We start from the raw sequence: 15000 nt of genomic DNA, 5'->3' as shown, positions 1-15000 counted from the left end.
TTCAATTCTACATCTCCCCAAGAAAGCCACAGACTTGTTATTACTAAACATAAACACAAACAAAGCACAAGCAAAAAACCCAGGAACTACAAGCCAATCTGTCGTTATACTCACCAGACCTTACACTGCCTACTGAAACATGGTTAAAACTGCACATTCCTGATAATGGAATATTGACACCTGGTTACAATATCCTATGCAATGAGTGAAAAAACTAAAAAATGTGGAGGTGTAGCAATATTATTTAAAAATCAACTGAAGGTCAACAACCCGAATCTTTCCATCCCTACTTCTGACGGCTATAATAATACTTTCAAAGATAACAATTAACCCCAAAAACATACTAGCATCCTTGGATGCTATATCCCACCCAGAAATAACATCCACATTAGAGAACTTACTGAACTGGGCCTCCAATGCACTTCTACAGGAAACTATCACCATGGGGGATTTTAATACAGATTGGCTAACCTGCAATTCCTATAACCCCACCAACCTTAACATTTACAGATTTACTCATGCCATCAAATCTCCTACTAGATAAAATAAATCCCATAAAAGAGACAGACAGTCTATCCTCGAGTGGATACTTATTAACAAACCAGTCCATCCTTTCAATGTGGCTGCCTACCAGACAGTTTGAGTGATCACCTACCAACCTTTCTATTAAGGCACCATGACTGTCAGGTTAAATTTATTGGGCACCGGCAAGTAAGAAACAAGAAAAACATTAACCCTACTAACTTCATCACTACTCTCAAAACTTGCAAATGGGAACCACTTAAACTTCTCAATCTTGATGAAGCAGTAAAATACTTCAATACTACCTTCTTAGCCATCCTAAACACATATGTTCCTACCAGAATTATTCGAATTAAAGCCAACTTTGCACCTTGGCTAAAGAAAGAAACTAGATCTCTACTGAAAACCTCTCCACTCCTTCCTATAAATCTAAGCCCCCCCCCCCCCCCAAGGTTCCATTCTAGGACCCCTATTGTTCTCTCTCTTTACTAACAACCTACATACTTTTCTATACAGTGTGCTGCAGTCATCCAACATGCAAATGACTACACACCAATATGTGCTGCTACATCTCTTAATTAACTCCATTCACTGACACAATCTTCCTTTCTATCTGTTGAAGCATGGCTTACTAACTCTCAACTAATTCTAAACACTAATAAAACTCAGCTTCTGCTTTTCATGCCTACAAGATATACATTATGCACTCAACATTTTAATATCATAGCCAGGAAGAAAACAATCATCTCTCCTGTCACTCACACTAAACTACTAGGGGCCGAGATTGACAGCAATATGAAATTTGACATCCACAACTCTAACGCCATAAAAAAGGTTCACAAAAAGCTGGGCCTTTTAAACAGGAACAGTTTCTTACAAAAAACACTAAAGCAACAATTGCATGCACTCATCTCAACACTTCTCTATGCATCCCCTCTGCTCAGAGATCCAAGAAAAACAGACATAGCTAAAGTACTGTTACAATAAAATAGCAAGGTTTGCCACAGATTCTCCACTCAGGTTACATCACTATACAGCTCTAAAACAGCCCCAACTCCTCCTCTACAACCAACTCACTCTAGCTCACAAAATTCTGTATCATCCCAATAACACCACGGGATTACAGGGCATACTTTAATCCTAAACCACCTATACGACTCACCCGTAACAAATTCCTTGCAGACATATAAAAGCAAGAAATAATGCAGACAATTCCCTTTTATCAAATTCTGTTGCAAAAAATGGAATACACTACCCACAAACTTAACAACTACACCCTTCATAATACAATTCAAAAAAATCCTTAAAACCCATTTGACTGAGACTTGACTCAAGGCTAGTCCATACCCTTAACCTAATATACTATTTTCAACTGTACCCACCTCTCCTCTACAAACTCAAGCTAAATTAAACCCTCTATTTTCCTCTACTACCATCCACAACTGTTTCCACCTCTCTTCTGCTAAGACAGCAGCCAAATCATGAACTTTCTTCTCCTCCACCCCTCTTATCTTCTCCTCTGGAGAAACAATACATCTCTTCATGGTATAGGTAACAGAATCTTCTTACTGTATAATTTTTACTCTGAAGTGCTGTTGTTGTTGTTTGTCTTTCGGCTTTTCCTGGTTAGGGGTCGCCACAGTGGAACTCCGGTCCGCTAATGATTGGCAGTTGTTTTTTATGGTGTCGAGCTGCCACCCCGACGCCCAACCTTCAACAAAGGCACGCCCATTCAACGCACGTCTTTCGAACGCCCATTCGACCGTGGGGAGGACATGCAGACTCCACACAGAAAGCACTCCCAACCCAAGCAGAGAATCGAACGGGAGAACTTCTTGCTGTGAGGCAACAACGCTACCGCTGCACCACCGAAGTACTTTTTACCCTGAAGTGTAATGCATTGAATCTACTGTACATCTCTGAAATATGAAAAATCAGATTAGACAGTAAATCTTCTCTTAATACTTGTATCATAGTTTAATGTCTGTAAACATAACTGTTATATATGTGATGCATCTTAACTTTGTACAAAAATGTATGTAGTACAAAATATCCATCTCCATCCTAATGTACACTGCTATGCCTACTAGATGTGGAGCTTTTCTTCCCAGGCCGCCTCTGAAAAACGAATTAAAAAAAAAAAAAACACAGACATATACACACACACACACACACACACACACACACACACACACATACATATGTATATAGACACAGAGAAACAAATATACAGACTCATATGCTCATGCACACACATTTACACAGTCACACTTGCATACAATTCTGCATTTTAGAGTGCTGCACTTGAATTCTTAATTTTTAAGTTTTATTTGCTGTTACTTTTAAATTTGACTGCCGTGTTGAACCCTTATCCATCCAGATCTAAATATCTAAAACTATAGTTCTCTACTGCACTTTATACTGTTTATTACTCATGCTCCTCCGATACCTGCCCTTATTAGGTGCACTTATAGTTCCACTCATGTTTTAGCTTTTACTCCTGCATTTCTGCCCACTATATCAGTTGTAACTAGGTTAGTTTCAGCTTTTTGAGCACCCAAACAGGGTTTTGACAAGTTTTTGGTCTGCTCTCTTGTGGTAGAAGAGGGTAGCAAAGTCCTTTCTGAACTGGAATTCTCTGTCTGAAAAGCAACCAAGCTGTAAACTTCTCCAAATCTATCGCCTTGTTGAACAAGTAATAGTAAACTGTAGCTATAGCCATGCATTTTCCTGCATCTTTGCAGACAGCCTTGTGGATAGAGATGTACTGAGGCAATCCATCAAATTGCCTCACATATTGACAACCACTCAACTCTCCATCAAATGGATACAGTATGTGAGAGATGTAGTTAAACAATGTCAGTGGAGAAAAGGCTCTCTTATACAAGCACCTATAATACCAAAAAGGTTTCAATAAAATAAAAAAATAAATAAATAAAAAACACACTACACCCACCTCACAGTTAAGACCAGACACATATCCCCACATGTGCTGAGGCTCTTAAATATAACCTTCCAAAACTACAAAGACCTCCTAGACACTGCACTAGAAAAAGTAGTCTTCGGCAATCCCCACAGCACTCAACAAATACGGCACCAAACAAGACATGCTACCAAATCACATGATGTTCTCTAAGCCCATAAAGCATCCGCCATACAAGCAATATTTTGGTCATAAAAGACTTCACTGTTGACTGGTTAGTACTAAGCTAACTGCCCTCGCAGGTCATTGTAAGCCTAGCCAACAACCCCATTTTAGAATCAAACCCTGCATCTTGTATTTGTAAGATAAACACCTTAAGCACTATGCCAATCCATCACTGTGAGACACAAAATTTGTACCACTCCACAGGTTTAGTAAGGAAGGACTCACGGTTTGTTGTCCATCAGGAGTCAGGATCTGCCTAATCACACATGCACTAAGGTCACTGGATTGCAAGTACCAGTATGACAAGTAGGTGTAAATGACCCAAAACATGTCTCCCTGGAATATATGGAGGGAGACATGATGACCCAAGACATGCCTCCCTGGAATACATGGAGGGAGACATGATGGGTCTCCAGTATGAGTTTAGCACGCCACAATATGGAAAAAAAAAAAAAAAAAGGACTTTAATAACTGCCTTACTTTCTAGTGTCACTCCAAACAGGGTACAATATTTGTCGGCATGGGAGGATAAGAGTGACATATCACTCTGCTTTGCGAGGGATTGCCTGCACGTCTCTAGGCTTCTGAACAACAGCTAAAACATTGTCTTCCCCTACTATGCCTTTTTTGGGGCAATGTAACACTGAAAACTTCTCAACAAAGTGAAACTAGCCCTAGAAAATCTAAAGACATTCCTACTCAGTGCCAGGAGCTTAAGCATTAAACTCCACTCCCACTAAGCTGTCCTCGCCTTAGAAAATGGAGTCATTTTCAGTTACAGAAATATGGCTTAAAGTCACTGACAACACCCTGGCAGTACATTGCTACAAACTCTCTTCCACACATTTAGACCAGCTACTGCACATGCAGGGACTAAGGGAAGATGTGATGTCTTGGTTTATATTAAAATTGATCATACCACAAGGATGGTCAAACGATGCACTTCAGCTTCTCAATACCCAAGTCACAGGCAAAATCCCACAGCATTATCCTTAGAAGCTATAGATTCCCTCACTCTGACCCGAACCCCATAAAACATACTTAAACTTGGAGCCACTCAACATTCAACCCAATAAAAAACTCATGTGTGACTTCAACTATCCCACTATAAACTGGAAATCATAGACAACCTCAAACATGTATGCACAGAGATTCCTGGACTTTGTCAACACAAACACCCTTGACCAGATACTTCATACACCCACTAGGGCACAGAAAATGTTGGATTTGAACATAACTAACATGGAAGAACACTGCACCCCAAGTATAATATCCTCTCTGGGGAGGTTGGACCACATACATCTGTCTCCTTTGAAATAAAAACAAAAACCCAGGCCTCTGCAAACCCCAAAGCATTTAGGAACTATTGTAAGGCAAACTTCCTACTATTAAGGGATAAGCTGGCAAAATTTCAAGCCCCCCCCCCAGCCCTGAGAACATAGTTGCTTATGTGGAATTTTTCAGAGTCCTTGCAAAATCATGTCAAATTGATGCATAGAGAACTGCGCCTAACAGTAGCAAACACAAAACAAACCCACTTGGGTGGAATTTCTATACAAACAGGTCGTACAACATAAAGGAAAAATAAGAAAGTACAACACCAAGCAAGATAAAAAATATATCCAAATTTGAGGTAAAGATAGCCTTCCAGGCCAAAGGCAACCATAAGGCTTCTATAGCTATACCCACAACTTCAAAGGCAGTGCACAGCAATGTGCAGAACCAACTGTAAAATAAACCTACACTGAACTGAAAAGTATAACAAAATGTACTGACAGACAAAATTCAGCTTCACTTTTAACCTTTACTTCAGCCGTATGGAAATACTATCAAACATAATCAGAATCCCCAATCACTAAACAGCAGGTCATCGATCCACTGACAAAGAAAGGCCAAAATACTACATCAATTGGCCCCAGATGCCTCCTAAATAATATGAAACATGACCTATCAGTATCACTTGAACACCTATTTAACTACAGCCTCCATACAGACGTTGTGCCATGCAAATGGAGAACTGCAATGGTCATCCTTCTGCAATAGGTTAGGCCATCCACTACCCTGGAAAGTAAAGATCATAAGCCAGACTAATCTTGTATACAAATACAAGGAAAACAATAACAAAGGAAATCTTCAGACACTGGATTCAACTCAGTTTGGTTTCATCAAGGGCAGATCATGTCTGCTGAACATCTTCAAGAAAGTCGACAAGGACAAAACTGTGCATACTGCCTACCTCGACACGGCCAATGCATTTCATAGATTGGTAGGCAGTCATAGAACCCCCCCGCCCACATACATACATATACATACACATATATACACACACACACACACACACACACACACACACACACACAAATATCCTCCAAGAACAACAAAAATGGCATCAGAACTACAGTCTGAAACTCAGTGCCAAGAAATGCACATCAATAACCTTTGGGAAGATGGCCACCATTAGAAACTTTCTCACTGGTAATACCCGCATAAAAATAGATCCAGTAGTCCGGAATTTGGCAGAATCGTGTAGACAGCAACCTAGCCTCCAACCATAATGTGTCTATAGTAGTAAGGAAATCATTACTTGTTGCACAACTTATAGGCAAGGGTATGGCATCTAGGTCCAAGGAACTCATGGTTCTACTGTATTCAGCCCTCATCAGACCAGCCATTGAGTACAACTCCCCCTTGAGTTTTTCCTTCTGCCTGGTCAGTTAAATACTTAACACCTAAAGAGGTTCATCATAAAAAGGATGCAGGGCATAAATGTAGCTCAAGTACATCTCTTCAAAGTCTCCCCTGTAGTCAAGTCTCCTAGAGACTTGAGGCGTAATCTATGCTTAGCATACAAAGGATCATCAGATCCCGATCTGCTGGACTTTCTGCATATCTGAAAAACAGAAAGCATCAGAAATACTCAAATCCAAGGACTTAAAACTAAACTTGCTTGTGACAAATAGGACTTGTTGGAGGGGACCAGTATGTGCCTCAAAATACCCCCTCGCTGAAACTGGCTTCCCATTTATATGAAAATGGATTCTTCCCCAAACCAATTCAAGCATAATTTGGACCAATGGATATGGAATTGGAAATTCTCCCCAGTGTGACACCCATATCACTAATATGGCAGAGGCAGCATGTAAACACTCAATTACACACAAACCGTAGCCTACATATACCCCTCAGAATACTCTTTAAGATCCCTAAACTTGTCAAGATACTTTTGTGATGTATGGATAAGCTTAAAAGACCCATGTGGTCATTAGCATAGTAACACCCATGACCCTTATAAATACATTCCGTATACACACACTATGTCGGATGCAAACTAGTCAAAATATACTTTATGAAAAGTAAACAAAAAAGAGTTTGAACAGAGTTAGTGGTACAGTGGGGTTTTTGTAATATCACTCAGTAATGGTGACAGGGAAATCTTCCTTTCCCTGGTATTCTGTAACCTAGGAGATGGCATATTTCTGTTATCAGGAAAGGGGGGGGGCTTGTCTTTTGATTTTCAGCAATCCATGTATCCAAACACTGTGTGCACACAGATACATGTACACATACACACTAAAAAAAATCAACTATAAATGTATCACCTGTTACGGGACAATGATCCTAGAAGTTCATATCAGGTTCCTAAACATCATAAATACGTACTGCATCATTCTGGCAGACTCACTACCCATCAATTTACTGAAATACCTGCATCGACAATGAACAATATGAAGTTTTTAGATCTAATAAACACTGAATGGACCAGAATGCCAATATCCCACCTAGAGGAAAATGTTCTTGACCTGGAACTTAAATGTAGCATCATTAACAAGTCCATCTGTAACGCTTTCCAAATTAAATCATAGGTTAGTACTAGGCTAACTGCCCTTGCGAGCCATTTTAAGCCTAGCCAGTTATCCCCTGTGAGATTCAAACCCTGTACCTTGAGTTTGTAAGGCAAACACCTTTAACCATTAGGCCACCCTCCCAATCCCTACATTTTTTCTCTTCAACTATTTAAATCCCTTAAAACCAATACATTGGGATTCAAGTGCACAAATCTCATCAGATTCTATGAAGTGTCAAAATTAACTTGTATCAGTACAACCCCAAGAAATAGATTCACAAAAGAGTTTATACCCACATTAACGTACAAAACTGGCAGATCCAAATACAATCTGAACCTTAAAACTTAAACTATCCTAATGACCCACTAATAAAAATTAAACCTGCAAAAATGAATAGCTAAATACAGTATACAACAGATCATATCCTCAAATAAAGAGAAAATTTGGCATTTGACAGAAAAAAAAAAAAAAAAAAAAAGGACTATTCCATCTGTTAAGGAAGCACATGACCTCAGGTTAGCAATTACAGATCCTTCTTTATATCAGGAAACTACGAAACAACACTGAATGCACATAAATAACACCAGATGTCAAAAACGGCTATAACCCGGAAGACAATGTCAACATACAAGCAAATAAATTTAGAGCAATTTCCACTCCTGAGCCCACAATATCACCTTAATCACGTATGCTAACTCTAATCCTGCGGCTTACCCAAACTTCAAAAAACCCTTGCCCCTAACAGTACCACTGTTCCCACAAATCACACTTGGAGGCGTGAGAGGATTTTGTTTATTTTTCCTTGTTCTGCTTTCACTGATTGCAGGAACAGAACAATTAATGAAAATTACATCTGATCGCAAAAACACAACACACCTTTACTTTGACGTGAAAAACACTATATAAATTGTGCATCAAAACACACGTGAACATATACAATGTTACAGAGATAAAGACACACACACCCACACACGTGTATAAAACATATACATACAGGTGTTCACCAACTTGCATGTGCAAACATATGTATGCATGCATGCACACACCAACACAAACAGGCGTACATATTTATATATGTATGTATACACAGATAAATATATTACATATTTATTACACACACACATGTATAAGACAATCTGGAGATTAGAGCAGAGGATTAAGACTTTGAACCATTAAACTGTTTGCTGTAGTCAAGGGTATGGGTTTGATTCTTGACAATTCCAATTGTCTACTATGCTACTCTGAGCGGATCACTTAAAAAAAGTGCTCCCACCAGATCACCCTTTATAGAGTCCAGTGGGCTTCCCCTAGAACACATGAATGAAGTAGAACAATACTTACAAATACAAATATAAATTTTACATGAAGGTTCATTGACAGGTGCACTGTCGCCGATTCAGGTGACCAGATGGACTATACAAATGCCACTTCAGACTAACTTTGGGATATATACACACACACATAATACAAAGTTAACTACTCCAATATGAAGAATACTTATCAGTGTAACATCCGTGGTAAGTTTTATAGCAGTATGAGCAGCACCGCATGCACATACAAATATAAATTTTACATGAAGGTTCATTGACAGGTGCACTGTCACCGATTCAGGTGACTAGATGGACTACACAAATGCCACTTCAGACTAACTTTGGGATATATATATATATATATATATATATATATATATATATATATATATATATATATATATATATATATATATATAAACACACATAATACAAAGTTAACTACTCCAATATGAAGAATACTTATCAGTGTAGCATCCCTGATAAGTTTTATAGCAGTATGCGCAGCACCGCATGCACAACACTACTACTGCTAAATCTTAGGTTATTGATTCAGGTATACAATTTAAGTATGCACTTTGCACGTGTCATTTTTTTCAGCCTTGCAATCAATCCAGTAAGTGAAAGTTAAGTTGTTTAAGACTGTATGAAAATAGGAACTTAACAGATCATTTAAAGGGCTTTAGTTTAAAAGAGTAATGCTCACTTTTACATAAAACGTACATCAGATTACGGTTTCCTGAATAAATAACAGTACTACTACAGCAAACAGAAAACTCGAACGGGTAATACAGGGCTCATTTCCGGGGATGCCAACCCCCTCCCCTCGCAAAGATCTGCTCACTTACAGCACAAAATAAACAGCTACATAAATGGATAAAAAAGGCTGTAATAAGCTATATAGATTTATGCTTGCAAGCTATGGGCTGCTTAAAATACTTCAACTTAAACTTGATAAACACTACAATGACAACCTAGTTAATAAATGACAGGTTTACGCTTTAAGGATATATAGGAACGTAATGAGGCAGTCAAGAATCTCGTTTTTGCATGTGACTAACACACATCAAGAGATACATTATTGAATTTTTAACCTTAACATTACGGCACGCACTGACTGCATAGAAGCCGAGCTAGGCCCCAATTTGTTCAAAACGGGTCTAACATAAAACGCACTAATACGCCTCCAATAACTACAACACTGGACAGCCGGTAGCTGCAATCACGTATCTCTTCTGTCAGGCTGCACATTCAGAAAACCATGGTCGATTAATGCCCACTATCCACTCAGAAGCACCACAGTCCTAGACAATACAAAACCAGACATTTCTGTCAGCTTCCTACAGCTGTTCCATACTGATGCCCTCTTACCGTGTGGTCATGTTCATCAGCCTTTACAAAAAGAAGCACGTCCACAAGGAGAAACAGCAGCGCCTGTATACTATTAAACAGAACCATCTTAGGAGGCCTGGAGAGCTGAACACTTTAATCACCCAGCTGTTGTCAGGTACTCAGCACCGCTACCAGACCTCTACCTTCCAAGATACACAGATCCGGCCGTCAACGCCACTACTGTTGCCGAACAGCCACGTCATCCGGCTCCACCGAGGCTCGAACCGGAAGTGCCTCACCTTCGCCAAGCAGGAACTACCAGAGAAGCGCTGTCAGGTAACTGGTGAGCAGAGGTGGTTGTGTGAAATAAAAGGTTACTATGGCAACTGTTCTTTTTTTTTTTAATGTAGATCATCTTAATGTAAAACAAATAGCATAGATAGTGCGTCTATCGTATTTTTACCTCCCTAGTTTCTAAACGAGGAAACTACCAGAAGTTCCAGATCTATGACAGTTTTGATCAAATCCCATTCCTTCCTCGCTGCTACATTTTGCATTCGTTTTGTAGAAGGTCTTAAAACTAATGTAGCTTAATGCACTGTTTCTCAGGTTAAGGATTATGTAGTCAAGTAAGATTACGAGACAAGGAGGATTCTTAAGAGGGGAAGTCCTTCTTTCTCAACAGAGCTTGACCAAAAATCCAGATTATAGTCTATCTAAGTAAAACGCACTAGACCAACCTCTGATTTTTTTACTTATAATGTTCGTCTGTTCCTCATACAATCTGTGGTTCTCTGGCAAATCGCCGAAAACTTGTCAGTAAATAACGACACACATTTGAGTTTCAGAATTTATATCTTTCAGAAAATACATTCTAACACAAAACCTGTTATTCTAGCAACTTTCTAAGCATAGAAGAGCAATGTTTTAAACCTGTCCCTAATTTTGGCCCTTTGTTTCCCCATTATTTTAGGCTTTCTCTATTTTTCTTGCGCTAAGAGGTTTAGAGATATGCATTAGAGCGTCCTTTAGTTTAGCCTCATATTTTCTGCCCTGTCAGTCCTACAGTATTTGAGTTTCTGGTAAATCCCAGAAAGACAGTCACTCATGCTAGGCATTAGAGTTTCATAATTCATATTCTCCAGAATCAGAAAATGCATGTTGACTGAAAACCTGTTTGTTTTATTAACTTTCTTTGTCAGAGTAATTTTTAAAATGTGTCCTTGATTCTGTAGCAAAGAAGGCAAGAGGCATGTACACAAGTGATTTTTTTATGAGCGTTCCAATATATTGCAGATTCGAGTGTAGGATTACCACCTGTCCCTCTTTGCGAGGGATAGTCCCTCTTTGGGCAGTTGTGTCCTACAAGAAAAACTAAAAAAGTCAAATGTCCTGAGATTTTAAGATTAGAAATATTTCATAACTTTTCTTTAACAATTGTGTAAGACAGTTATTTTGTATCTGAAACACCTAAATGTTATATGAAATGGCATAAGCAACTCAAAGAATAAACTTTTATTTTGGCAAAAAAGTGAAATCCTGTCTTTTGCACTGGCCAGGAGTATGTTTTATGATGCAAAATCTCATCTTTGTAACAAAAATGTCCCACTTTGGGCATTTGAAAAGGTGGCAACCCTATTTCAGCACAGGTATAACCAGAGGTGGATCATGGCCAAGTGGGACCCCTAGGTAGAGTAATGGATCAGGGCCTACCCCAGCCATTCCAGTGTCTCATTACTTTCTTCTCTCTCTCCAGTTACCATAAAACACTGAAAAAAACTGTCAAGTGGGCATACTGTTTTTTTTCTTTACTTCTAAAATGATTACAGATGTTTGCTATTTTTAACTTAAAACTTTTATTTCAAATTTCTAGCCCAAACACTGATAACTGTTTGCTACACAAAACTGTACTTTCTCACAATGAAAACAGCCTTAGCATGGTAAACAGTAAACAACTCTACCCTTGAAATTTGACATTCGTTAAACTGCATTGAAACCCGCATTCATAAAGAAAAAATGCATCTGGCCAGTGGCAGATTAAGGGTCCCTTTGGGGTTTTTTTTCAAACCATGGGATCCCTGCAAACATTGATGGACCATGCATCAATGCATTGTGTTCTCTGATTCACCATCCTGATTGTTTTAAATTGTATTCCTTGTTTAATACAGCAACATTTGTTAGAGTATGTTTTAAATTTGTAGTTATGAACATTTTTCCAGTTCGCAGTTAAACAAAAGATATGAACCAATAATGACAACGTTACCCATTTCAGAACGTGTACAAAAAAGGCCACTCAGACTGCTGTCATTATAACCCACAAATGTCAATCAGTATACACAATCTCTGCAGAAGTAAAAGTTAGCCGAATAATTCCACATTAATGAGATCTGTAACTAATGAAGAGGTTGCTGCTGGCAAACAACTTTGCATTTCATTACTTCATCTACAAATGGAGTGCTTGCTGTACTTGAAAAATAACTTGCCTGTGTTATATTAAAAAAGTTAGTGTACTGCTGATTTGCAATAGGGAATGAATGGTAAACCAACAACAGGTTCACAGTTAGTAGGGATCTCATCCAAAGGAGGACATATTCAGGAGTGCAGCATCCCCCCTCCCCACTATGCTTCACATTAGTGTCAGCAATCAATCTACCTGGTGTGGGAGGACAACCCACAGCCTTCTGTACCAAAGGCAAGTGTGATACCTTTTGCGCCACTAACACTGAACAGCACAAGTATGAAACTCATTGACTTGACATTGACAGACTGTAATCCTAAGTGATTTACAAAAAAAAAAAAATTAAATTAAAGGAGATCTAGCAGTTGGTGTTGAGGTTTAAGGCACTTGCTTGCACACACATACTACCTCTGTTTTGTTGCTGGAATGGACACACATGTTCAACTCTACATATCTCCTATGTATGCTGTGCTAATCCACTGACTGGAACAGGTCTGCATATCTCCATTCTATACTCTGATATCCTAAATCAAATCTTCTGCAGTTTACATTAGGATTTTGCAGTAACACTGTGGTTTCTGGAGCTCACTGTTCTTTACAGAAGTCTAAACCCTGGCTGTGTTTACTGAAGTCTTTGGGTTTGTTTTATCTACAGCAGATTTTATTTTTGTTAGCCCCCCCCCCCCGAGCCAACATGGGCCCTGGGCAGGTGCTTAGGTTGCCTAGTGCTGAATCCAGCTCTGAGTATAACTCAGTAACACCTGCCCAATACTGCCCAGAAAAGTCCACTGTCTATCTCTCCATGTGTCTTTCCATGTATGTACTTATGTAATATGTTGACCTGGGTAGAGCTCTGATCCCAGTGGACCATTTTCTGTCTCACCCCGGAGAGGACCTTAACAGTAATACAGATTAACTTGGATAAGGCAATAGGTACATTTAGTACATGTAGACTATACGACATTATAAATAATTTTAGGAAATCTTGGTAACAAACAAAAATAATATTTTGATATAAATTAAAGAGTATAGTGTGACTAACTACAGAATTGGACTAGGAATCAGAAATATGAAAAGTGCTCCTCTGGAAAATGGTGTAAAGCTGGAGACATCTGGATAAAAAGTACAGTGGTGCACAGTACACTGGATGCCATAATGCATACAGAGAGTATGGAGGATGTGTGCATAATCAGAAAATTAACACTGATTCAAGATGTGCAGTGGAGCCCTAACTTTAAGAGTGAAGCTTGAGATGTCAGAATAGCCAGGGGGCATCAAGAGTGTGATACTTTATTTTTAAGCATCCATACATTTGGAAACAGAAGCTGAAGTAAGAAAGCACTAGAAAATAACTTACTTGATGCAACACCCAGTAACTAACTACAGTGCAAGCAGGGAAAAAATGGCAGCAGAAATCTTGGTGCCAGTAAACAGCACATTCTCTTGAATATGCTGTCCTTGCTATGTTGGACTGATGCCCCAAGTTTCCTGTGATGGGTTGTGTGATGTTATGCAATACTGCCATCTGTCTCAGAGAGAGTAGAGAAGTACATGTATACATATGCATAGCTAGCTGGAGTTTTGTAAAGAATTTTGTGTTATTTGACTATCACACTATGTACAGATGTTTGAGTTAAAAATATATTTGTAAAGTTACTTGTGTTAAAATGTATCCACAGTAGCTCCTGCTGGACAGAAAGAATGTATGCATGTATATTAGGTTGTATTGTTGTAACTCATCAAATGTGTGTTTTATCAGAGAATCCTGGAAGGGTGGAAAGTTTGAAATTGTGTTATAGCTTTCATATGTTGCCACAGATCTTAGCAGAGCTCTGTGTGTATTGTATCAGTCAGGTGACCAGAGGTGATGTCATCTTCTAACCAGCATCTGGTTTCTTTGGAACCCTTACAGCAGTATTTTAGAATCTGACAGAAAAGATTTTTGACGGGATATATATCACACACATCCACACAGACAGAGAGGGACATCATCTGGCTTTTGCTATGGTAAGACAGCACACATTAGCTTGTCTTGCTTTAGTAAGTAGTCAGGGAACAGTAGTTCTTTAGTTAGTCAGGGACATTTAGTGAGACTAGTTTAGTATTGTTTTCTGGACCTGTAAGAAACTATCCAGCTGTATTATTTTTTTATATCTCTGTGGCTGAAACTCTGTTGTTTATTGTATTCAGTATTTTCATGTTTTCTGTTATTTATCATTAAATATTTTAATACCTTTCATTTTGGCTGGCCCTTCAGAGAATACTTTTAACATCTTGAGAGTACTTATGCTTGCTTTAATGACACAGTGGCTGCTCCTGAAAGCCTTGCTGCTGTGGTCACACTCTGTTTGTATTAATATTAATTTTACACAGTATAGTTGGGTA

General features: G+C 38.8%; 1 protein-coding gene across 1 annotated transcript in view; it reads right to left on the bottom strand.

Moving 5' to 3' along the window:
* The window catches only part of TM9SF3 (transmembrane 9 superfamily member 3), a 1446273-nt gene extending 1435801 nt beyond the window's left edge, over nt 1–10472 (bottom strand). The window contains exon 1 of the mRNA XM_044056575.1: nt 10197–10472. Coding sequence (XP_043912510.1) covers nt 10197–10283 — 87 coding nt within the window. The 5' untranslated portion in view covers nt 10284–10472. The remainder of the gene's footprint in view (nt 1–10196) is intronic.
* Between the last annotated feature and the right edge of the window lie 4528 nt (nt 10473–15000).

The sequence above is a fragment of the Protopterus annectens genome, chromosome 14.part0 (assembly GCF_019279795.1).
Source record: "Protopterus annectens isolate FY-2018-M chromosome 14.part0, PAN1.0, whole genome shotgun sequence".
In the NCBI taxonomy this organism is placed as follows: Eukaryota; Metazoa; Chordata; order Ceratodontiformes; family Protopteridae; genus Protopterus; species Protopterus annectens.
Note: the sequence above shows the minus strand (reverse complement) of the source record. Positions and strands in the feature narration are given on the sequence as shown.